Consider the following 27,621-nt stretch of genomic DNA (forward strand, 5'->3'; position numbering starts at 1 on the left):
ATTTTCACTCTGTCTTGTCTTGGTCTCAGGCAAGGAAGGCCAGTAAAGACCATAACAACAGGGATATCACTAAACTGCCTGTGCATAGAGTGGTGCTGGGATGAGTCCTTAAACCTGGAAATAAGTTGGCATATTAGCACTTCCCTCATCTCAAAGTCAATTTTTTTAAAGGGTTTTTGGTGAGATGCTTAAAATCAGTTCTGTGGTAAGGACAAGCTTAAGAGATTCAGTGTGTGCCCAGTCGGGTAAGTGGGTCAGAAATCTACTTGCAAAGTCCATTCCTACTTGCCCCTCCACATATTGTTATATTTGCATTTATCAAATAACAACAAAGACAAAGTGAATTGTCAAGTTTAACCTAGAGTTGCAACATCTACAAAATATCACAATTAATGAAAAATGTCCATTCCAATTTTCTAAAGTCCAAGGTGATGTCTTTAGTGGGTATTTTTTTTTTACCACTTGCGTGGTTGGTTAAGCAAGTTGCCAGATTTTCTTGCCCTGGACAAGTGGGCAATCCTATTTGTTGAGCCCTGTGACATAAACTATGTCAATAAATACCCGACTCGTTAATTCTGAAGCTTTGATGTGTCTTAAAAAAGATGATCGGTAACAAGTGGCTAAATGAGACTACAGAGGTTGTCGGGGATGTCCTCACACCAGACATAAGCCATGTGACTGTGGTATAATTCATTCATGCCTAATGTTATTTTTTTTACCTCTGGTGACTGAATTCACACTTAAAAAATCTTAAAAGATAAATCACCATAAAATACTGGACAAAACATGTAAATAGCATAAAGTTTTGTTCACCATAGAACTTATTTCTTAAACTTGAGCAATGCTAACTTCTGGGTTGGCCTGCAAAAAATTTTGTCAGTCCTGCAGCATCTATGATCTGATTTATTTGTTAATTTCTTTATTATCTTCTGTACGGTGGCCGACAAGTGCAAACACGCTGCATATACAGGCAGGCGCTGCAAATACAGAAACGTGCTGCATAAACAGAAACATGCTGCAAATACAGAAACGCGCTGCAAATGAGAAAACAAATGCAAAAAGAAAACGTACGTATTCTTTTTTCTTTTTCTTTCTTTCTTTCTTTTTTTTGTCTGTATTTGCAGCACGTTTCTGTTTATGCAGCATGTTTCTGTATTTGCAGCGTTTTCCTTTTGCATCTGTTTTCTTATATGCAGCGCGTTTCTGTATTTGCAGCGCCTGTCTGTATATGCAGCGCGTTTGCGCTTGTCGGCCACCGTACTTCTGTCATAAAATTTGGCTGCCTAAACCACAAAGAGTTCATCTGCAAAACAGCATCCAAAAGAAAACACACAGCAGTGTGTAAATATGATCAGACGACTGGGTCTCCTGCAAACTTTTAGCAGCACTAAGCTCGAAAGAACGCATCAAGACAGGTAAGCAAAGTGTAAGAAATGCTACAAAAGCTAATGTTCGCAGTCTGTCTCTGTACCAAAACTCTTCAGAAATCTCGTCACCCCTCACCAAAAGTGATTTAGCAAATATTAGCTCAACCTATATTAGCTATCTCTGTACTGTATGTGTCAGGGCACATACAGTACAGTTCCTTTGTCACCTAGCAAGCCACTTCAATTAGTTTTTAATGTTAGCTTTGTAAGAGACTGAAGGGACAGAGTATGTGACAAATTGTTGTCCCTCAGTTACATTTTTGCTGGTAATAAACAATGACAGGAGAGTAGCATAAAGCTATGTTGCTATAGTATATAAAGTTATGTTACATCAATCTTTGTCAGTGTCAGCGCTGATGCTACAAGCCGTGCTACCGCCCCTGTGTTACAGCACTTGGTCTTGATTCAGTCTTGCCCTGCCTTGGTCTTGGTCTTGCCTTGGACTCAACCCTTCAAACTCTTGGCTTTGTTTTGTTCTCGACCAGCCTTGTTCTTGGTCTTGATTTACACTTGCCCTACTTCAGTCTTTGTCTTGCCTTGGACTTGACCCCTCAAAGTCTTGGTCTTGTCTCGGTCTCATCCTGCCTTGGTCTTGGTCTTGTCTTTGTCTCGACCCCTCAAAGTTTTGGTCTTGTCTCGGTCTCATCCTGCCTTGGTCTTGGTCTTGATTTGCACTCGCCCTACCTCAGTCTTTGCCTTGCCTTGGACTGTTGGTCTTGTCTCGGTCTCATCCTACCTTGGTCTTGGTCTTGATTCTGTCTCACCCTGCCTTGGTCTTGGTCTTGATTTGGTCTCAACCTCTCAAAGTCTTGGTATTGACTTGGCCTCAGCCTCTTAAAGTCTTGGTCTTTTCCTGCTCTTTGTACACTCTGGTCTTAGTCATGATTTGATCTAGATTTAGGCGGTCTTTATTATAACACTAGCACTGATATCAAGAATAGGTCATGGAAAAAACAGTCTGTGACAGAAATGCAACTATTACCAGCAATAATTAACAAGGCAACAGGAAGCTAAGAATTTAAAAAATGAAACACATCAAAAGCAAAAGAAAGTCCAGTCACAGAAAACTAAGCCTGATTTTTTTTTTGTTTTCTTTTTTACCTTCTTTTTTTAAACAGAAAAATACTTTCTTCTAGAAGAAAAAGGAACAGATCAAAGTTTAACAAGTCCTCAGAATTAAAAAAAAAAGTGAGCGTTGTGTCCTAAAAAAAATACTAATCACCTAAAATTACTGAAAACTCTCCCCTTGCAATGAGTACAGCAGAGAAAATGTGCAAATGCAAATGTGATGCTGATTATCCCTCAGAGTCACTGATGAAACCATAACTAGTTAACTTCAGATTAGTATTATTTCACTGGCTTTCATCATACTTAATCAGAAAGCTATTCAATTAAAAAAGTAGTCACATTTTCTTGAAAACAAAGTTATAAATATGAACTTAAAGATGAGTGAAGAGCTGTCCTATCCTATATCTGACCACTCAAACAGGATGTGTAATTACTGAGCCCAGCAGGTGAAAAATGAAAAGGTGAAAAATGTGCATCATAACTGTATTGAAAAGGAGGGGAGGAAACTGAATATGACAACCTATAACATTAATATAAAGAAATGGATTACTGCTGTAAGCTTGCCACAGACTCTCAACTGTATATTTCTTCTATTTTGTAGCCACGACAACCTTGAACAGTGTGTACTGTGACAGTATGGCCTGGTTTCAATATCAATGGAAAATAAACACGCAAACAGAAATTGTTCACACCACTGTATACAGTGTGCTAAGTGTTCAGTTAAATTGTGTGCACAAATGAAGTAATTCAGTAGCACAGCAATGTTTTCTCCTCTGTGACAACATTAAATTAAGGGTGTGGAATAATGAGTGCAAATTATATCTGCAATTACAATGTGTTTGGATATTAGAACAATCATAAATGGCAAAAGCATTAAAAGCAAAACATAATCCATCTTCAAAATCCCACTTGTCATGGTTTAAAGTTGTGGATTTATTTATTTATTTTTGTTGTTGTTGTTGTTTTGTACAGGTGTACCACAAAATAACTTTGTATAAAGTTGCTTTCATCAAGGCTGCCACCTGTGTTCATGAACGTCTTAGGTTTGAAGAAACTGGTGATCACCTGAGCCGCCAGAGAATCAAACCAAAACCCCCAGAAACATGGATTTTGAGACGTGCAAACAGATCTTACAATAAAGATTTGGCATCTTCCTCAGCTTGTTTTAATGACTTTTGGGAAGAAGAGATTCTACAGTACAATAGTATGTCACAATATATATTTTCCATCTGAGCTGAGTGCCTCAACAAGGGGGGGGGCTGCAAAATGCTCTGACATATATAGCACTTCTTTCACTTACACTGTCCCTTAGGAGACTTCAACCAGAGGCAAGAAATGTTACAAGATAAACTGATCGTTCTAAGAAATATATTCTTTATGTCTGTCAAAATCATTTTCTATAAACTGTAACTCACTTGGCTGTGTAGATATGTTGAAGTGTTTCTATCTTCCCATATTTTCTCCTCCACATAATTTTAAGATTTTATTGCAGGATCATATAGGTTTGCAAACATCTGCAAAATTAAAGCGTGGGTGTGGTGAGTTTGCAAACACATAAACATTTTCTCAGTGGTAGACTTGACAGGATGATATTTTGGGAGATTATTGTTATGCCAGACACTGTTATGCAGGGTTTCTACACCTTTTTCAAAGTCATATTCGAGTACTTGTCGAGATTTTTCTCTCTCTCTCTCCATACATATATATAATTCATCTTCACATTAGATCATGTAAATAGATAATTATGTTCATCATGTCTGCTGTAGGAATATATCATAAAAATGTTTCAATATTTACTATATTAAGTATATCTCACTTACATCTTGATGTTTATTTATCTTTCTTACTCTGCCCAAACAAACTCTGTGTACTGTAGATCACTACACATGGATCTCTGCCTCTTTTACAAACATACAACATATACACGCACATACTCTCACTTACACACACACACACACACACACACACACACACAATCTTGACCACCTAAGCCACACATGTCAAAGTCAAGGCCCGCGGGCCACAACCGGTCCACGATACAACTTTATACGACCTGCGAGATAATTTCATGTGTCTACTATGAATGGCCTGCCGGTAAATGGCACTCCCACCACTCATTACATTTCTCATTACTCATTACAAATCCCACAGTGCACTGCAACAGCTGCCGCGCAAGTCAAGACCTGTGCACCAACCCCTCCTCCCTCTGCTTTAATAACACACTGGGCCGCGTTTCTCAGTTTCGATGTATCTTAGCGCTCTACGAACGTCTCTAAGATATACCTTAGCAAAGGAACTTCTTTTCCTACAAGTGTTTCCCAAACTGTCCCTTAGCGGGTGCTCTTACGAAGAGCATCGTAAGGTACATCGTAAGTTGGAGCTGTCCTTCGCCATGGTGCTGAAAGTGTCAATCTGTGATTGAGTTTGACACCCCTGATCTAAGCTGTCCTCTACATCACTGCTCTTTGACTCTTCACGCATCATGTATGTAACGCTTTTGTGTTATTGTTTGTACGTGCTGTGTTTACATTGTGTCTATCTTTATGTCACTCTTTTGTTCATCACATTTTTTCACCAATTAAAAAAAAAAAAAAGATGTTATTGTGCTTCTTTTGTTTCATGACAGTATTCTATAGAAGGGTGGCAAATTAAAAGAAAATGCGACAAAGTTTCATGTTCATTCTGTTTGGTTTGGTAAAGAGAGCCTTGAGTGAAGACCAGCTGCAGGAGATGAAAGAGGAGTTTTAAGGTTTTTGCACGGCGCCAACAGATGGTACTTGTTGCCTACTTCTAAAAGAAAAGGTAAGCCATCCTCCTGCGATATCAGCTGTGGAAAAATTCAGTTTCTACAGATAAACACTAAGTTTAAAAAAAGACAACAGAAAGCATCTTCCACAGTCGCTTAACTACAAATATTCAACGCACAAAACCCAGACCATCATACACAGAACATAAGGATATGACCAACAGTAAACCATAACATAAGCTATGGACACCACAGTGGGTGCAAAATGTACAGATAGTTAATAAAGTTAGTATGAAATAATGCTTCACAATCAGCAGTAGAGAGCTATGCATCCAGAAGAGTGACATGAAATTTTGGTATCAAAAATAAAATTTGGCATTGAAAGCCAAACCTGGGTTGGAAGAGGACACATTGGCATTGAAAGTATTCTTTCGGGGAAAAGTTGCATTGGCACTGAAATAAGTATTGGCACTGAAAAAAGTTCCGCTGAAAAATAAAATACAGACAATAAGAATCTGGCAGACCAGCATTAAAAGTTAACTTTAACCAAAGACTGGTTCTGTGTGAAGAAACAACGAGGAGGAACAGACTCCATGTACTCTGTGTTTGGAAGTTTCAGGTGAGCTGGTAGACGTCATTGTTGTGTGTTAAGTTTGTAGTCAGATGCTTCGTAACACACCTCAGGTCCAAAGGAGGAGTGACGTGTGCTCATTAAAGGGATAGTTCACCCATAAATGAAAATTTGGTCATTATTTACTCAACCTCATGCCAGTTGAGGGTCGGGTTTATTTTGTTAGTCCACAAAACTCTTCAGGAAAACAGCGTTGCAGAAACTCCCAAACAATGGAAGTGACTGGTGACCAGTTTTCAAATGAAAAAAACACCACAGGAAAAAAAATTTTGAGCAAACAATCCCTTTAATATGCAGATGATATGCAAACCCCTCAAACCCCCCTCTGCACGCCAAAACACTGACAGAAAGTTGAAACTGAAAAACACTGAAAAAAGACTCACATGAAGAAAGAATGTGAGGATTCTTATTGAAGAAAAAAAATAAAAAAAATATATATAAATAATGAAATGATTTTTAATGTCTGTGTTTTATTTCTCAGTGCAACTTTTTTTCAGTGCCAGTCCAACTTTTTTCCAAAAGAGCAGTTTCAATGCCAGTTTTTCCTTTTTCGGTTCAGGTTTTGTCTTCAATGCCAAATTTTATTTCCGATGCCAAAATTATAATGTCACTCTTCTAGCCCCGTAAAGCACTGCTCAGACAGACTACCCACAGATGTAGCCAAAGGAAGTGCAGCCAACAATCACGATGCATAAATTCAAATTCAAAGTTACCGGCGGACCTTCTTTCCTACCTGGCTTCTTAGCTATTTTGCTTGCTGGGTCACCTTCCAACAATGCAGAAAGAGCCAACAAAATGATCCAATTTATTGGCCTAAAAAAAAACTTGTTGGTTCAAATTTCATCCTTTCTTTTGTAATAAGCGTGGGCTATTTGGCCAAACGCGCCTCCTGGCAGCAACAGACTGCAATAACAGGTGGAATAATTAAAATTAGCATTCCACGTCAAGCCAGAATGTCTGCTGTGAAAAATGTCCTATATTAGATTAGACTAAAGCTCCATTTGGACGTGATTTATATGGCATTACAGCAAGTCTACAAAGTCTATCGTGAATAAACGTCCATAAATCAGCTTAGAAATCACAGAAATTCCCTCCAGGTGTTCTTGAAATATCAAGTTTTCTTTAGTCTCGAAGTGATCCACTGATATGTCTGTACATCCGTCCATCATTGAAAGCAGGAACAGCTAACAGCTAAATCAGCATGAATTTAATGGTGCCAGTTTACCAAATGTGGGCAAATAAGGACTACAAAACACACGTAGCTGTTACATGTGGCTGACATTACAACAGCCCATTGGAGGAGCTTTTACAGGGCCATGCTCTTCTGATGGCTTTAATTATTTCTGTCATATTGGCTCCCAAATAGGCCTAAGTGTATGTTTTGGCATGTTTCCATCTATCAGATTAGCAAAAACATTGCTGATACCGTTTTCGCACAAGGGTCAGATTTCACAACGAGCTGATTAAAAAAATAATAATAATAAAAAGATGCACTTTAAAATACAAGGACGTTGCTCCGGAATGGTTTTAAATTGCAGTTACCGGCGAAATCACAGAAACACAGAACTGCAGCTGTAATGATTACTGAGGTGGGACTGAACAATGACCCATGATGAAGATGTTTGAGACTGGATTAAAATCACCTCAGCTCACCTCAAGACATAAATCCGGTCCAAGTGGGGCTTAAGTTTAATTTTCAGGCCATGATGAGACAACCCAAAAACACAGTCCTTAGTCAATTTACACTTTCCACCTATCTTTATAATTGTGACCAGTCATGAGCTGAGGGGGACCTTTGTTATGTAAATAACCTAAAAGACATGACAAGACGAAAACTTTGTAAAAGACAGAACAAGACGAAAACAACGTAAAAGACATGACAGAATAGCAACAAGAAGAAAATGTCACAAAAGACATACCATGATGAAAATGACATTAAAGGACATAAGACAATAACAAGATGAAACTGTTGCCAGAGACATACCAAGACAGAATTATAGTAAAAGACAAAAAACATAAACAACGTTAAAGACCTAGGATGGAAACAGTGTTGACGACATTACAAGATGAAAACAAGAAGAGAGGCTGACTTGACCTCTGAGAAAAGTTGAGATTTAGTTAGCTTTGCAGAGCTGTGCTATTGTCCTTCAGAGGACAACTTTTCACTTTTATACTGTGAGTATATTTCAGAGCCTGTACCTTTTCACTTTTACTTGAGCTAACAAGTTGAACCAGTTCTTCTACTTTTACCAGTCTTTTTTTCTCTACAATTACCTGTACTTCTACGTGAATAAACAATGTTTACTTTCACCACCTCTGCTTAAATATACAGAAGTACAATTACTCTACCATGACATTAACCTTGTCCACTGATTTAGACATCATTAACTTCATTATATTGTACAGTCCACAACTAATTAGGAATAAATTATACACCTGCTCAGCAATAACAATCATGAAATACTGACGGGGCCCTGCAGGCCCGCTCCCCTCACTCCCTCTGACATCGCATTCTCCCATTTGGCAACTTTGGTACTTTTAGTTGCTTTAGAAGTATCTCTGGAGTCCATTAAATGTGCTGACATATGGAGTGAAGAGAGGCACTTGGGCATCTTCAGCAAAAAGGAAAAGAGTCATTACCTTGCCTGCCTCCTCCTCACACATGCACAGAAGTTGTCCACTGAGGACAACAATAGCTCTATCTGTGCATATTTTATGACAAAGATGAAAATAGTGGACTGGAAACACCAACAACGGCGACTCAGAACTGCATGGAGCAGATCTAATTGCCTGCTTAGATAGTCTCATTCCTATGCAGCTGGCTTTGGAGAATACTAACCTGTACCTGGAAGCGCTGAAATTCGAAAAAGAGTGGGTGTATGTGTGCGTTTGCCGAGTGCATTAGAAAGCAAATCCTTCTATTTTCATAAACCAAGCTGATACAACTGAAACAACAGTTATAATGAGTGTGCAGGGATTTCTTTCTGGTTTCCTATTTTGCATTCGTTCCATCAAAAAATAAAGAAAATTTAACTGAATTAATTAGAAGATGACCTTTTCTCTGTTTTTTGTTTTGTTTTTCCTGAGTGTGGAGCTGTGGTGTCAGTGGGCAGGCTGGCTTGGAGAAAACAAAGCAGATCAAGGGTTCCTCTATCACAGACTCTCTCAGAGATGCTGTCAGAGAAAGAGATGGAGATAAAGACACGGGCGCAAGAGAAGGACTACTCGAGGAAGACAACAGACCTATAGCCTCTGGATCACTCTGTAAACACAGACAGAATTTAAAGTTGGTTCTGGACTGCGAAAGATCTTTAGCATTACTTGGTGGAGGGGCTGTGCATTAGGCCTAAAAACGTCTCAGAATACCAAGTGGAAACACCATTGTGCTGTTCAATGATACAATGTTGAATTTCTGTGGATTTCTATTGATTCTTTTGCCCCAAATTACAACATAAGATTAAAACATTTTGACCTGACAAGTCATTCTCAGTGAGTCCATCCAGTGCAAACTCAGATCAAACTGACAAACTAGACAGTACTGAGCAAAGGCTGATCATTATTCTGTTACTACATCACCTACTTCTTGCTTAAAATGTTGACAGAAATGTAATTTAGGGTACTGATTGGTTGTAAAACAAGAAAGATTGTGACCAGGTGGCTGCGACCGTATTCCTGGTTTCTAACGGAACCTCCCAAAACTCATATCAAACTGTGAAAACTACACAGTACTGGTCAGATATTTCTCGCTTATAATGTTTTCAGAAAGATATTTTAGCGAACTGTTTAGTTGCAATGCAAGAAAGATCACCACGAGGCAGGTCCCCATTATTTCCTGCTGAACGGATAAGCCGAAACCAAGCACCGCCACACATCACCCACCAGTTCAAGGTTCTTGTCAGTACTGTGCATCTTATGGTTGCAAAAAACCAAGGGGGCAACCCCTATAGACTTAAAAACGGTAGTTCGCAAACCAATGGGTGATGTCACAGTGGGTCTGCCCACTTATTCTAATGTCTATGATGTCAAGACTGAGCCCTGGACGCCCCCAGTCCGATTTAACCCCTGCTATTACCCCAATGTAGCCAAACTGATCTGAGCTAGGGATGTGCGCCATTAGTAGACTACACGATTAAACGTCACAACCCTTGCTAGTCGGCACCAGAAATACTAGTTGGTTAAACTACTGATCAATATTCGATTAATGCACAATGTCAGGTAACTGTTGCCTCTACAGTTTTATGCGGATTGATGTGTTATGTTTGTGTTGCACAACATAAAGTGGCATGCATTTCAGTGCCATTTAAAATACAATTTGGCGATTGTAAACTGTAGTTAATGGCTTCAAATGGCTCATAATACACAGTATTTTTCAGACAGTCTTTCATGTTATCAATTACTAAATTGTGCTCAATTTTCACAGCTTTCCGAGTGTTTCCTTACTGTCTTGACAGGGAAATTAGTTGCCAGGAACATCCCTAGTCTGAGCAACAAACTCACAATTTTTAGAGCCCAACACTCAACGTATGGGTTACAAATTGATTCATTTCATTTTTGTCTGTCTTACTTTTCTGAGAAAAGCTATATTAAAGGAACAGCATCTGCTACACCTTGAAGCCCTGGTCACACCAGAGAGCAGTCCAGAGAAATTCCCTGCATCTTCACAAAATAAAATATGCTGTGCTAGAAGGTTGATTACTTGAAGGTTCGCAAACTAGTGTAGCTAGCAAGGCAATTACTAATGCTAGCAAGCCAGCAAGCAAGCTAGCAAGCCAGCATGAGAATGCTCAAAGCTCTAAGCGTCAATAGTCAGCTTTCTTGTGCTTGCTAGCTTGTTTGTTTCCTCAGTTTGGACTCTCTGGTTTCCTGTTTCTTCAAAGATCAGCACTGTCAAGAAAATCTGCTTTTGTTCAGTGACACAAATTATTGCATCAAAGTTTGTAGAAATTAAAATCAACACGAAAGGTTTGTGCTGCTATTTTAAATACTGCTGTGATCAGGTACTGATAGAGAGAGACAAAGACAGAGAGTTTCTGTGGTGACCCACCAAGACTGGCAGACCTTCAGATCCAAAACAGCAAATAATGAACAAAGGGGTTCTGTCTCCAATGTGAATAATACAACTATGAGTTTCAAGACTAAACAGATGCTAAAAGAACTGCACAGCAATTTATAAAACAAGTCCACCAACCAAATGACTTAACATCTGGCGGCCCTATTGGCTGGACAACAATGAAGAAACCAATATTGACCAATATTCGATCTTTTAAATATCCATAAACATCCATCCCGACCTAAACTATAACAGCTTCATTCAACTTCTGCCTTTGCTTTAAAGAGACAACAGTCATTATATGCAGCGCCACTAAAGGTCTTGATCAGGTAAAACATACACATACAGGAGCTGTGAAAACTTGTGTTCTAACAAATTGTGACTTTCAGCCTCCTTTAATACTGTGAGATTGAATTTCACAGTGTTAATAGTTATCATGGCAGAGTAAACAGTAGAATCCAGCCATGCTACATTCAAAGTAATCACAGGGAATGCATGCTTGCAAATATTTGATTGGGTTAAATCGGCTTGTTGCAAGATGACACTGCCAGACCAGACCTCTTTGTGTCAGAATCCCTGCCGTGCCAACACAGTGTTCTCATGAAAATGAATGAGGAGGGTGACACAGCACTAATATCTGTCTGAAGACGGCATCAGACCTTTTGACTCTTTCATCACTTTGGTAGAAAGCCTCGCAGGCTAGCTGGGAAGGTAAACGCCGCTGTGTTGTCTGCAGTTCACTGAAACCATGTTACAGCGTCTCTGGGCGCTGACGTTTTTAATATTCCGGCATCGCCATTTAGAGCCGCCAGCGGTGCCTAGCGCCGCTTTCTGTTGGGCGTACGGGGCATCCAGTCTTTGTTCTCAGCCTCTATTATTGATAAAAGGCTTTGCTTGAATGTTGTTTTCCTCCACCCTGTTTCTCTGATTTTGAGTTTGCATCGCCGGGAAGTCGTGGCGGTTGCTCTGAAACAGTCAAGGTCAGGAAGGAAGAAAGAAAAGTACACCTTTGCTTCTTCTGAATCAAGAAACCAAAATGTCCCAAGAGTCATGTTGGGCATCCAAAAGTCATGAATGAAAACTTAATTAAAAGGGATGACTGCTAGCACAAATACATGGGAGGAGGTTGTAATAAAACACACAAATGAATGCCTCGCTTGTGTTGCTGTGTTTTTGTTTTTTTTAAATCGCTAGACAAAAAGTTTATTTCTGGAGTGTCTCCACAGCGACTAACTCCACCAAATTGTTTTTAATTGGGCCGAGAATAAGGCATGAGGGGGCAGCCAAGTGTGGAGGAAAGTGAATTATGGTCCGAGGTCAACTGAAAATTTCCAAAATGACATTTTGAAAATGTCGCTGCCTTCTTTTTCTCTTGTTTATCATAATGGGATAATGTCTCTCCATCTCATCAAAGGTAACCCCTCTTCATTTCTGGTGTTTCTCAATCTCCAGCTGTACAGTGCGACTCCCACACTGTCACAGCTCGGGCTGGCAGAGGTGATCGCGAGGAGAGATGGGAGGTTCAAGGTGATGTCAGCGGTGAGTGTGAATGGATTAAAGTACTCCAGACTGATACTGATGGGAATATTGAGAGAAATATGACTTGATTTATGTAAAAAAGACAGAGATGTATATGTTTGAGGATTCACATTCAAACCACATTCACACTAAACATTTTTATTGATTCATCTTTCAAAGGGCATTCATCTGTCAGGATAACATGAATTACGCCGCAACATTGGCTTCATCCTCAGTGTCCTGCAAAGACCTCATGCATCCCGGTTTAACTTTTCTAACACAGCCTTGTTTTTTTTACTGTATTGTTGATAACCTTTGTCCAATGAGTTGAAAATGTCTCAGGGTCCTTGGGACTTTTCCAAAGGGCATTCATGATGTTGTCAATGATTAAACCCGCATGGTGGCATTCAGTGACTCACCATGATTTCTTGCCTGCTATGTCGCTGTGAGAGATAAACATTTGTAGATAAAAGATATGTGCAGCTGGGCATTGATCAGAGTATCGCTGCGAGGTGAACACCTAATGCAGGAATACTCAACATGCTCTGCCCTGGGACCACTTTTACAAAACGACAGGAGGCCAGGGGCCAGTTAATAACCATATACAACAACAAATAATAATATTCACTCAAATCATTTATCAGATAATATGAAAAAAGGACAATAGCTGTTCCTTCTTTGACTGTTTTTGCCTTCAAATCATTGACTAATCAACTAAATTAGCATTTAACATTTTAAAAAGGTGTAACATTGTAACATTTAAAGTCCTGACTAATACTAGATTTTTGGGACTGATGCTGATGCCAATATTAGGGAATAAAAAAATCCCGATATCAATGTATTGGCCGACATTCATTATTCACACACACACATCTATCTATCTATCTATCTATCTATCTATCTATCTATCTATCTATCTATCTATCTATCTATCTGTATACATATATATATATATATACATATATAAAATCACAAAAATTACTTCCTTTACTTATAGTAAAGAGATGCATCTTGCAACTATTATTGTGTCTGTCAATAAAACTTCACAAGTGGTCTCAATGTTTAATTTTCCAACATTTAAACACAAATAATTAATTAATTAGACTTAATTAAAAATAAAGTAGGGGAGACCAGGGCTGTTTGTTACACTTTTTGTCTCAGCACTTATAACTCACTGAATTTTTGTGTTAAAACTCTGAAATTTTGAAACAAAGTACCCTTACTTATTGCAAATAGCAAAGTCTCCAATGTTCTTTGGTTTTATATTTGTACTCATTTCCAGCATGTTAAAATAAAATGTTTATAATTGCATAAAATACATTTACATGTTTCTCACTCTGAGTAATTCTAGATTAATCTAAAATTTGAATCAGATCACTGATGATTATTATCCAATAGAAAAATACTGTGTGACTATATGCAGTCATTATGGTTTACTACACATGATGGCAGGCATATGTATATATATATATATATATATATATATATATATATATATATATATATATATATATATATATATATATATGTATATATATATACATTTTAGGCAATGAACATTTGGTGTTATTTCATTTTTAAAAATATAAAATAACAGAATAAATGCATGAACCTCTGATAAGAGGATAGAGTTTGGATGTCAAAGGTCAAAGTGACGGCTTATGGTCATTCTTGCAGTTATGGAATCCTGGCACTTCATATGTTAATAACATTAAATATAGCTGAAACCTCTTCTATCATGCATTCACTTAAATTTTGGACTCATGAATACAAACATAAACTGCTCCTGCCAGCAACAGGATGAATAGCAGATTTAAACTCTTTAAGGGCCACCCAGCATCCTCTCAGGGGCCAGATTTGGCCCATGGGTCACAAGTTGAGTATCACTAACTTAATGTCTCCACTTCATGCCTCATTTTTACTTAAATATTTTCACGCTGGGGATGGTTCCTTTTTGAGTGTGCAGATTTGAACCAATCGGTAGCCAATCCTGTTATCCTTTCCTTACTCCCATTTCCCATTTTTTTTAAACAGTTAAAAAAAAAAGAGGACAAAACATTTCAACATTTGCAGGCTGCAATCAGTAGTGAACCAGAAGCTGACAGAGTGTCTCCTCGCAGCTCCAGCTCTCAGTTGTCTGTCAAACGATGCCATGGGAAATGCCCATCCAGAGGCTCAACACTCGCGGCATGTCTACACAGGAGGTGTTTCTGCAGCGTTTTTCAGGCGTCAGTCTCTTTCATCTGATGGAACTAACACGTCTTTATACCTAAACGACAGAATAGGTTTGGAGGTCTGCATGCAAAAGGCGATTCTCTTGCTTCGAAAACTCGACAGGATTTCCAAACTGTCAATGCGTCATGACGGAGAGCGCTGTGTTTATAGAGGTGAAACCTGTCATTTTTGTTATGTGTTCTTTTGGATCCCGCCCTGTGTGCAGCTCACAGGTGAGAGCCTGTCCACGAAAGGAGCAGAAGTGTGTTTGGCACGCTCCAGACGCACTGGGCAGGGTCCACTGGACTGCGATCTGCGTGCGCCGCTGGATTAATGGAAACAGAGCCTTTGGCACGCTTCTGTGCTTCTCTTACACTGACCCACTACTGACTTGCAGAGGAAAAGATATAGAAAACAAGCCTGCTGCACAGAGAAAATTGACAGGTGCTCCTCAGGACAGACAGGATGAGAATCTACAGTGTCTGTAATATGATGCATCATTAATCAGTCCCTCTGGAAAGCTGCAGTCACAACAATTCAACCAATCTTTGTGAATTCTGCAATACCTGTCCAAACGCTGCAATTTGACCAATCACTGTAGCTTCCTGTGAATCCCACCAATCATAGCAGTCTGCCAAGCAAACGTCATACATGTGCGTCTCAATGAACCCACTCAATGTCTTTTTTTCTCTTTTTTTAATCAATCATCTGTGCAGTTTTTTATTTTATAATTTTGTGCTTGCTGTTTTGACGAGGATTTTTGTAGCCCTGAGCTTTCTGCAGGTTTATTCTCCCTGAAACAAACTGCCTTTGATTTTTAATGAATTACGCCACAAAAAAAGCCTCAACTTTTTTGTTTGTTTGTTTGTTTTCATTCACTCCTGCAATTTCATTGCAAACAAATACCTGAAAACATTGTAATATGCTTCAAAATTTCTCAGAAAATCTGCTGTGAAATAAGCATTGTAAGCCACAACAATGTCCAGAAAGGCCTGGAAGGACTGATTAATAACATGTTGAATAAAACACCACAAAACATGTTTTCCTTCTTGGCTTTTGCGGGTTTAGATACTGATTTTTCCACGCAAGGTTCAGATTCAACTATGCAACATGTTTATTTCAACATTAACACACGGATGCGTGTGTGTGCTTTTCCATGACTGAAAAAATGTCCCTGCACACATGACAAAAATAATGGGTCTAAATAAGCATTTGTACCCATACCTATTTTTCTGATGAGGACAGGCTGGACAGAACACAGACATGCTTCCATTTCAGTCAAAACAGCTGTACAAGTACGAGTATTTCCATCCATTTTACATATGTAACCACAAAGACTGTGTGCTGCCAAAACATGTGACCAAATGAATACTGAGCCTGAACACATCCAGTGTAGACAAATGAAGCACAGAAGCTGCTGCTGCTCCGCTAATGTGCTGCTCACGCTACGCCTCCTGTGTAGACTACAACTAATGATTATTATTTGTAGCCATAATTTTCTCAATTAATTGATCATTTGTTGGGTCCATAAACTGTCAGAATAATACACAATACCAGTCAAAAGTTTGACTGCACTTTCTTTTTTAAGTGAATGGTGAGGTACGTCCCAACTTTTGACTGGTGCTGTATATTATTGTCCAGGATGACGTCCTCAAATGTCTTGTCTTGTCTTGCCACACCAAAGACTGCAATTATTAACAAATATTTTCATAGTCAATCAATCAGTCAATTGTTTTCTCAATTAATTGATTAATAGTTGTTCATTTTAAAATGTCAGAAAATTGTGACAAATTTCAATCTGTGTTTCCCAAAGCCCAAAATTTTGTCCTCAAAAGTCTTGTTTTACTCACAACCCAAAAATATTCAGTTTACTGTCAGAGAAGAGAAGAAACCAAAAAATATTCATATGTAAGAAGATGGATTCAGAGAATTTCACTTTTTCTCTTGAAAACACCACTCAAACTGATCAATCGATTATCAAAATAGAGCTGCAATGATTAGTCGATATATCAATCGAGAGAAAATTAGTTGCCAACTATTCTGATAATCATTAATCCTTTACAGTAAATGAAGAGTCTTTGGGTTCTGGACTCTTGGTTGGACACAAGAAGTATTATGAAGACATCACGTTAGTCTCTGGGAAATGGTGATGAACATTTTTCACATTTTTTGACACTTTATAACCAAAGTGATTCATCTATTAATCACGAAAATAAATGTCAGATTAATCCATAATGTCAATATCAATTAATGGACTAATTATTGCAAGTCAGTGTTAGTTGGTGATGTTAGACAATTTTATATGACCAGAAAATGTTTTATCCTCTTTTGACAAATGGAAAACCATGGATACTAGTTCTAATGTCATGATAACATAGTTTTCCTGAGCAGAATTCAAATTTGAGTCTTTTTTTTTTTCACACTAAACTGCCTAGTTCCAATTCTGTTTGGATTCTTTTAAAAGTCCTTCATAAAATAAAATGGTAAAAAAAGTGTACTAAATAGTTAAATTTGGATTAAAACATGATAATCATCAACTCTAAAGTCCCCAGGCTTTCACCAGACATAAAAACAAATCACTGTAGCTACACAATATTACTGCTGTTGCTGCTGGCAGTGGGTAGAGCGGTGCTGATCTATTTTCTCCTATTCTCCGTCAAAGGTTAAATCTATGGGAGAGAGTGACTCACCACGGGTGTTGCTGGAGAGACGTTTGCGTTGGCTGGTGGAGGTGTTGTGCGGAAGCAGGGTGTTCTGCTGGTGGTTGCTGTCGATGGGGCTCGTGGCGATGATGTTGTCCTTGTATTTGTTCATCAGGGCCAGCTTGGTGTTGTCACTCACTGTGGAGAAACAGGACATAATTACAAAAGCGGGGAAATTTTTTTTAAAAAAAAGCCCGTAATAGTGGAGGCAAAAACTGAAAGCTTTCTCTATAAAGCGAGAAAGCAGCCACTTGGAAAGACACGATGTTCTTGGATGGATGTGGGAGGTTTTAAAAGCACAGTGTAGTGAGCATAAAGTGTAGTAATGCTAAGAAAACACATCCAACATGCTGTTGACTGGGGGAGAAGTCAAACAGCCAAAATTAAAGACCGAGAAAAGCTGGCATGAAATTAAAACTCATTAAGGGAAAATTCAGAGAGCCTTTAAGTCTCACAGGATGAAATGACCTATTTTGGTAAATATTAAGAGATGAAGTTCCAGGAAAACAATAAAATTATTATTATAGAACATGATTTCTGTTAAAGTATCCTTTAAGGAATAATTCGACTCAAAATTATTTTTTCAGTCACTCCATGCAGGTTTTTAGCCTGATGAAATTTTATTTATGATCCAAAGAGGATGAATCCCAGTGTTTTGAGAGGGTTCGACCTGCAGAGGAATATCTAGGAACTTGTGACAGAGTGGGTTTGAACTCTTCTACACTCCCACTCACTGTGGCCCTGACCGCTGTGGCCCCTCAGTTTGGCTTTATGCTCTTCAAAAAATTGTATTTCCTGCTGCCGCAGCGGCCTCAGTGCCCCGCCCGCACTGCCCCTGCTGATTTTGCTGTTTTCTCCTCTGCCTCTTTCCTGTCAATATGGTTCTTACACACCAGTGTTTTTAGTTAAGATACCGCCTGGGCAACATCAGGTGAAACGCTACACATATAACCAGAAGCAGGTTGGATTTTGAGCCTGGTATAAACTGCTGGAAAATTTAAGTGTGATGTAACACGCAGCAGAGACAAAGCGTTCAGGACGAGTGTGAGAAATGGAGCAGGCAAACCTGGACAGAAGTGTCGACGTGATAAAAATTTTCTCTGACAGTGAAGCATAATGTTTATCTACAATTCTGCGGTTTACACTGCAGACTGGAGTCTTACTGACAGACTAGATTCAAGATTTACATGCTCATCTTCTCTGTGTAACATCTCCATTTTAAATGTGCTGCTTTCCACGCACTGTCTCACCCTATCATAGCTTATTATCACCAATATGATGAAAAAAAGAAAACTTTCTCAAAATAATGATTTAGTGCCTCAAAATAACAAGAACTTTTCTAATTATTATTCAGTGTCTACTTTGAGAAAGTCTCTCATTATTTTGAGATACTAAGTCATAATTTTGAGAAAGTTTCTCAAACTGTTACATTCTGGATTTTGTCATGATTATTTCCTGTTTTATTTTGAAGTACTGGCCTCTCTTGTCACTGTAGTTTCCTGTGTTCCAGTGCCAATAACTCACCTGCCCCTGATTATCCCCACAGTCATCCCTGTGTATATACTGTATACTCACCTGTTCCTCATGCTTCCTTCCTTTGTTCCGTTGTGTTCATGGCCTTCTAGCGATCTCTCCAAGTGTTTGATTCTCTGGTTTTTAGACTTTGCTTGTTTTTTTCCCAGACTTAAGGATTTTTGCCTACCCCCTCTCTGCTTTGTTTGCCTCTTTTGGACTGCATGCCTTTGTATGACTTTTGGATTGTTAGTAAAGATCATGCTTTTTTTCTGAACCCAACTCTGCCTCCTGTTTTCACCAGAGTTGTTACACAAACTTTTGAGATACTAACTCAGTACATATTATACTTTATTCAGTATGGCACCATGATGCAGACTGATCTCTGACCAACAGTGTCCCTGTACTGACTGTTAATGAAATAGGAAAAACACTGAAAAACATAAAATTATCCTTAAGCTTGAAATTAAACACACTATTTCTGTAGAATTAAAATCATAGTTTTATTCAATGGCCTTGCTGCCCTGGTTTTTGATGAAACCAAAGACCAAGTTGCCTTGCCTCTAAAATGATGAAATTCAAATAAAAAACCTAATTAAATCTTAGAAGTCCCTTAAACTTCTAACGGGGAAATAAATGGAAGAAACTTCAGGCAGAGCCACAGAAGAGGGATCCCCGTTCCAGGATGGACAGGCGTGCAACAGAGCCGAAAAATCACAAAATCTACAGTATCTGAAGACAGAGTTTGTGATTGTTTGTTCCTATAAAAATCCACCATGTGCCAAGCATTTCCTGATTTTTATGGTATTGGTGATGTCATGGTGATATCACTGGCCAAACCAACCAGAAGGTTTTCTTTTCTGTACATTGTTTCTTTTGTTTGCTTCATGCGTTCCAAAGTAACGTGGCAGAATTGCTTACCTTTTATAAACCTGATTAGTATTCAGACAGAATTTCCTTGTAGTTTGGTTACTGTGTACACAAAAACATCTTTATTACTGGCTTCCTAGGGTTGCAATTGAAAAGTCACACTCTTCCTTGACCCATAGACGTACACACCAGGTAAGACTGGTCTGTGAACAAAAGCACATGTAAATGCGCTTTTCTGGATTAAAAAAAAAAAACACTATATAACATTTGCTTTCCTTAGCCGAATTTCAGTGACTTGTGTTATATTCTGCGATGTAGGTTTCCTCATGCAGATCACAAACCCTAGAATATAAAATCAACTCATTGAAACTGGTTGAGAAAAGTAAACGATATGGCAGTTTATAATCCAGAAAAATCAGCTCCCCATTTTACTTGTATTTATTTACAGGCTAGTCTTACATTTTCAAATGGCCATTTTAAATTATATTCAGACATAATATTATAAAGTTTCATGGCATACACGCTTTAAATTATTTTTATATATTTGTAAAGTGGAAGATTTCATGTATATAGTATTTTGTTATAAAAATGACACAGCATTGTTAACTAGAATTTCAGAATACTAACTCTTAATTGGACAGATTTGAAAGAGAGGAAATCTATATTTACGGATTTAGAGTTTAACCAGTCATGCAAAGATTTCCATACCTTTGGGTTCATGCCACAGCTATAAAATAAATGGTGCATCACAATGGTGCATCACTTTAAATGCAAGAAATGGTGGGACAACATTTTCTCCTCACGTCCAGTGTGGTCCAGTGTAAGGCTGCAGCTGACTATTATTTTCATTGTCAATTAACCCGCCAATTATTTGCGCAAGTAATTAATGAATCGTTCACACTTTGAAATGTCCATAAAATGTGAAAAAAGGCTCAAGGCGATTTACATTTACTGTCAAGAACGGCTAAGAAAAGCTGCAGTTCCTCACATTTAAGAAGCTGAAATCCGCAAATGTTTAATTTTTTGCTTGAAAAATAACTGAAATGATGAATTGTTTAGTATAGAAATGAGGCACTGAGGCTCCTTTCCTTAGCATTTAGAGAATTTGAGTGGCTGCCACGAGGCAAATGGTGCTATGTTGAAGCATTACAGACAATACAGACTTGTGCAACTAGGCATGACTTAATTGTGATACTTGTTTATGTATTCATAACTATTCTATTATTCTAAGACAAAAGGTCAGGACAGCCAGAAGATATTTACTCAAATCTTTGTTATTTTAGTCCAAATTTCCCCATGCTATTTTCTGAGTGACCTCTCCAGTTGTTTATATTGTTTAGTATTCCATGCATATCCCGCTGCCTGCTTTTTCTCTTTCTCTAGTCCATCACATTGACCAACTTAAATGCATAATGCACAGGATTACTCCTCTTCCATTACCTCTGGGGTCGGGCTTGTTTGGGTTTTATGAGAACACAGTCCTGGAGTGCCATCACCACAACCGATCTCCTGATGAATCTGAGCAGCGGATCCGCAGCTAATTGAAATTCAGGGGGTTTACCTGCATCAAAACTTCCCTACTTCATAGAGCAACTCTCATGGGAGTGGTACTCAACTCCAGCGTCCACTGATTATGAAAAATAGATCTTGTAAAACAAATTCTTGGCAAGCACATAAGCCTTGTGGCTGTTTCAAGTGCGAGGAATAAACTCTTTGAAAGAATACCTGCAGTTTGATAGTTATATCTGGTGTGCTGCATCAGTCATGTTCTAATGTTCTTACACTCATGATGAAAACTGTTGAACACATGCCTCATTTGTATTTACTGCCTGATTTTTCAAAGGTCTTTTGCATCGACAGAGCGTTTGAAGCCTTCCTGTTTGTGAAACTACAATTTCAGGCCTTCATTTTGTTGATTACTTCCCACCTATATGAGGAAAAAAAACACATGTTTTGGTATTTAATTAAAAATCCAATTAGTTTGCTTTGGTTTCACGCTGACTGTTTCAATTATTACAACTGTGTTAATGTAATTATACCGTTCCCTGCTTAGAAAACAATTTATCTTGTACACTTGTATCCTCCTCAGTACTAACAAATGTAACCTTTTTGGTACACGGTCTTATTGCTTTGTTTTTATTAAAAAATGTAGAACTGTGGGGGAGGGGGGGAATAAGACTATTAATGGAATAAATGAAACCACCACAACAGAATCTTGTTAGTTTGTAATTTAAAATGATTAAAAATGCTGATAGGCACAGAAGAAGTATTTACCTCTCTAGGTAACCTTGGTTTTCAGAGTTATTTCATCAATGTTATTACTGTAATTAAACAAACTTTCTGCTGATGATTTTTTGTGTTAGTATTTCCTATCCTCAGTTCTGCATTTGACACCGTAGACCATCATGCCCCGACTGAGAGGTTACATGAATGGGTGGACACATCAGACACAGTGTTAAATAGGTTTTCATCTTATTTCTTTGCATTGTCTTGTGGTGTCCCACAGGGCTTTGTTCTGGAGCCCCTATCATATATCGTTTATATGCAGATGATGATATTCAAACTCAACTTTCTATTTAAACCTAATGAGGCCTTTACGTTATCTAAGAAACCCAAACTGTCTTAACGTCTTTACAGATCGGACGGCAGAAAATTCCTTACAGCTCAATGATGATAAGATGGAAGTTCTGCTTGTTTTTCCAGAGAAGCTTGCCCCCATGATCTCACAAATGATTTGTCCTTTTTCCTCTGCTGCCCACTCAAAGTGTTCCAAGTTTTAATCAGGTCATTTACTCTCTAAAGCAAGCAAACACTGGATTAGGGCTGCACAATTAATCAAAATCAACTCAAAATTGCAATATGGCCGAGTGCAATAACCAAATCACAGAACTACAAAAAGGAGAAATATCTGAGAAAGCAGCATCATAATGAACCACAACCAATGTCACACCATCACGTTTTTTGCAGTAAAAATGAAAATTGTAAGCAAAAAACACAATTTCAGCCAGATTAAGCTCAATATTAAAATAATATGATTTTAATTCCACAGAAAATAAAAGTTTTTACCATATCATGCAGCCCTAGTCAGAATCAAGAACACAGACGCCATTGGGTGCTTTGCTGGCTGGAAATAACAACTTATATTTAGCTTAAGCATTAAATATTGTTAAAACCTGGCTTTAAAGGGACATGTCACCACATATATGTGCATATGACTGCAGAATCTGCTGTCAAGGGACATGACTTAGATATTGGAAGCATTTTGGTTTCCTTTTGTAGTTTGTTTGAGTATAGGTTTGAAAAAAATGCTCCTGATTTTGATTTGATAGATTTAAAGAATGGAACTTTAATTGAATATCTTTTTGATAATGTTTTTGCATTTTCTGAGTTTCTTCTGAAAGCATGGGAACGAAGGAGAAGAGTAACATTTAACAGATGAATGTCAGAATTTAATGTTCAAAAAATGCAATTTTATTGGTTTAAGAACTGGATTAAATATAGAGTGTTTGCTCTTGGTTAGATTTCCTTGCGACTGTTGGGCTGTGTTTGTGTGTTTTTACTGAGTTTGTATTGTGGGATTTCTCCCTAAGCGATATTTGAGAGGGATTATGATTTATACTGGAATGATGTTCATGCCTGGCCGTTACTGTTGTATTTTGCTGTTTGATAATGTTGGACTTCCAGAATGTGTTGTTTTGTAGTTAATGTGTCTGAATAACCCCATGTGGGGTCAGGAGAATGACCAGACACGAAAATAAAATATTTATTCATTCATTCATTTATTGATCAGCTGTTTGAGCAGCCTTTGGTATCATGCTGGTAAAAAATAAAAAACAAACAAACTATCAACTACGTATCTCATCTCAAGTTGCTAATTAGACTGTTAGCAACGGCCAGCACATTAAAGAGGTAGTCTTGACCTGGATATCCGTTATCTGGATATAAACTGGGTACACTGGAAGTCCCAAGACTTTGGGCGCTCCCCTGCAGAGGCTAAGTTGAACCCAGACCACAGGTGATGGATTCCGACACTGAAGCTGTCAAAATTCTTACCACAGAAACATGTCCAGCAGATGAGTATCAATATTATGATTCATTTGCTGGTGATTTTCTTACCCTGTAAGTCAAATAGACCCTTTTCATAGCAGACAGAATGTCATAGCAGTAAAAGCACATGTAGGTATTTAACATTCAGCACTACTGCTTGCCTTTAGGTTAGCTGATTTTAGGGTCCTGGTATTGTGCATACTTGCTTGCTATCATGGCTTACTGGGATATGTAATGGAATTGGACCATTGCTGGTGACATTGTCTAACCTGCGCTTTTCCTGCAACGCAAAGTGAAAATATCTGCAGTGAAAAAGGTCTACATTCACCTGCTTTTGTCTCCACCGCCTCCTGAGGGTTCTTAAGCTGCTAAATGCCCCAGTTTTTGCTAACCGCGTGTGTCTGTGGTTTGGGTCTGGGAATTAGCATTAGCATTCATTTGGGGTCTGGCCACCTAACAAATGTAAGTCCAATATTGACACTCCTTTTAGCTCCGGTTTACTCTCCCTTCACTCCTGGGGGAACTATCTGGAAAGCTAGTTGTCACTATGACTGACCTCCTCCACATTACAGGCTACCAGATTCATTTTTAACATAAAAAATATTGATAAGTCAAGCTTTAGGGAGTTATTTCACCACATTTTCTGTGAATATCCAAACAGTGTTGATAGAGTACTAGGCTATAATGACCAAGAAATCAGTTTTTCTTCCAGCACCTGTGCCATCATATGACGTGTTCAGTGATGTAGTCGATGTTATGGAAAGAAATAGAGGCTATTTCAGCATAGATTTCTGATGCCTTTGGTCAAATTGCCCTCTGATGCCAACAGGAACTGAATGACTCTGCTTCAGAGAATTTCTGCATGGGCAGTTTTTGTGCGATGCTATTGCCAACGCCAACCCCAACCCCAAGAGAGCATGTTTGTGCATTATTATTCATGAAAGATTTACTCCTCACTCGAACAGAGGTGTGCTGGAGACCTTCCTCAGACCTTTTTGTCACCTAACTCTATGTTTCAAACCTTAAAAGGCTTTGTGTCAGAAAGTCCTTGCCAGTTAGACTCAGTGAGAAAATCATGGTTTGGGTTAAATCAGCAGGACCTCTGTCAGAAAGCTCTGAAGCCTAACTTCTCCCATGTGTCCGAGGCTCACGTGCAATCCATCTCGGTGCATGAAGGCCCTGCCAGCACAGCTCAGTGAGCAGCAGAACTTGGTCTTTCTTGTTCAATGCTGCACGCACTGAGGAAGTTATTGTGCCAATAGACCCTTGTACAGACGACATCATCAAAAAGCTGTGTGCGTATTTCGGCAACAGAGGCAGTGGTCTCCCTCAGTCATCCATACGAGTTATTAAGCTGCAAATGTTGAAATAAACAGCACCAAAATCAACAAAATGTCTGGTTGTCACATATAATATCAGAATTGATATTCCACTGGTCAAGTTAAGTTGTTCAGAATTCCGACAGGATTGTGACCATTTCAGAGCAATCAGAGGCACAATCTATTAAACATGTTGACTGGACTGAGGACGCAATCAAAATTGCTCGTACTTCCCTCGCTAAAATGCGCTCACAGCTTTCTTGATTACATTTACGCCACCCACGTAAAAAGCCATCCACATAAAACTGGTGAATTTCCCCTTTAAGGCTGTTTGTTGTGGATGTACAGCACCCACACTGTCTTCTCTGACTTGACTGTTTGTGCGTCGCTCAACTCACCAGGTGTGAGGTCCATGTTATTCTTGTCATTGCAGCCCTGGAGCGAGTCCAGGGTACGGGTGACCTGGCTGGCGAACTCCTCACCACCGTTCATGCACTCCCGCTGCAGATGGTGACGCAGGTCGGTGATGTCGTACTCATACCTGGGGACGGTGAAGTAGAAATCAATTACTGTTATTATCTTGACTTATCTAAATTAGAATAAACATCACAAGCGGCTAACGTGCTTGATGAAGCAGTTAAGATTTCAAAGTGTGACAGGATTACTGATAAGGTAAGGAGGTTTTTAATCTTAAGCCTCAAAACTCATTGCAGATGTCTGCACTTTGAAATAAGTCTGCTGTGTGCAGGTTGTATTACATCAGCTGCTTTTCTAGGTTTCAAACAATTCCAACCTTCCCGTTAGTGTAAAATGTAATAAACAAATCACATTCATATACTGTTCATCGCAGTTACACAACCTGTTTATTTTCAGACACAAGAAATTAGGGTTCTAAAAGGGTTCTACCTGCAGAGCTGAAGTACCCAGAACCATTTGCATTCTCTGCAGAATGCATTTTATGAAGAAAGGGTCTGACTAGACTAAGGGATCCTTTTCATCCAAAGGACCCTTTTTGAAAGAAAGAATTCTTCAAATACTGTTTAAATTCTTACTATAATACAAAAGGGTTCTTGGTAGAACCCCCTGGCTAGATTCAAGATAAAACCCTTGGAATATAAAAAGGTTCTCAGTTGGACCCCCTGGGTGGGTTCTAGATGAAACCCTTTGAATATAAAAAGGTTCTCGGTACAACCCTCTAGATGTGTTCTAGATGAAACCTTTGGAATATAAACAGGTTCTCAGTAGAACCCCTTGGGCGGGTTTCAGATGAAAACCTTGGGATATAAAAAGGTTCTCAGGAGAACCCCATGAGAGGGTTATTGTTAACACCATTAAAAGGTGAAAAGATTCTGGATAGAACCCCCAGAGATGGTTCTATGTGAAACCTTTCACTGATGGTTCTAAGGAATAAACCTTTATGTTGGGTTCCAGGTAGAACTTTCAAAAAAAGGTTCCAAGTGGAACGTTTATAAGGTTCTAACAGCAACCAAAAAGGGTTCAACTGTGGGAACAAGCCAAAGAACCCTTTACGGCTTACGTTAGCACCTCAGAGTCCACTGTTATCATTTTTACACACTACCGAGAACCTTTTTTTGGATTCCAAAGGTTTTATCTACAATGCACCAGAGGGTTCTACCAAGATCCCTTTTGTATTCCAAGGGATTTAGCTAGAGCACACTCAGGGAATCCTATGGAGAACCTTTTTATTTTACAAGGGTTTTAGCTAGAGTCCATGCACGGGGTTCTACCAAGAATCTTTTTACGGTACAAAGAACACTTCTTGATGAAAGAGTGAACTCTTATTTCCTAAAAGGGTTCTCTGGATGACAAGGGTTCTTAATGCAACTTTTAGTCTTAGTCTGGTTCTTGGTAGAACCTCTGCTCCTCAGGAAAAACCCTTTTGGAACCGTTATTTCTAAGAGTCTAGGGTTTAACCGTTTCAGATTACACTTATCCCCATCCACCCAAACCTCATTCGTACCCGTCCAGAATGGGTGTCTCCCGGATGCTGAGGGTACCGCTGGAGTTGGGCCCCTGACCCCGGGAGTTCCTCAGGCTCTCCCTGGCCTGGCCTCCCATCAGCACTGAGGGGATGTAGTGGATCTCATTAGCCGCCTCGGCGCTGGCGCTCTTCTGGGGCTGAGGGATGCGGCGGCGTTTACACCAGCGCCTGCGGGTGTAGAGGATCAGGACCAGGCACAGGATGGACAGCAGAAGGGCGATCATCCCACCCTGAGGGGAGGAGGGTGGCATTTGGAGCAGAGACAGAAAAAAAAGAGCAGAGGAGAAAAAAGCAGAGAGAGAGACAGAGAGAGAGAGAGAGAGCGCGTCAAAGGGAGAACAGATTCAGAGATTCTTGCCAACTAGAATACAGATCAAAGTGAAAGCTGTGAGGCCAGCAGCACAATATGAAAAAGGTTGGAGATGCAATTTAGTGAATAACACCTACAGTGTTTTTAAACGACAGCGGTTCTCATGCTGCTGTGCATTTATTTCACCTTGAGAGCACTGACAGTA

The 27,621-nt window shown here is 39.0% G+C and overlaps 1 protein-coding gene across 1 annotated transcript in view; it reads right to left on the minus strand.

Moving 5' to 3' along the window:
• LOC146318276 (astrotactin-1-like) overlaps positions 1-27,621 on the minus strand; it is a 425,337-nt gene that overhangs the window by 255,547 nt on the left and 142,169 nt on the right. Inside the window, exons 3-5 of the mRNA XM_084732515.1 lie at positions 27,086-27,336; positions 25,503-25,645; positions 17,345-17,494 (exon numbers count right to left, since the gene is read on the minus strand). Of these exons, the coding sequence (XP_084588641.1) occupies positions 17,345-17,494; positions 25,503-25,645; positions 27,086-27,336 (544 nt within the window). The remainder of the gene's footprint in view (positions 1-17,344; positions 17,495-25,502; positions 25,646-27,085; positions 27,337-27,621) is intronic.

Source organism: Lutjanus erythropterus, chromosome 12 (assembly GCF_056507025.1).
Source record: "Lutjanus erythropterus isolate fLutEry1 chromosome 12, fLutEry1.hap2, whole genome shotgun sequence".
Classification (NCBI taxonomy): domain Eukaryota; kingdom Metazoa; phylum Chordata; class Actinopteri; order Lutjaniformes; family Lutjanidae; genus Lutjanus; species Lutjanus erythropterus.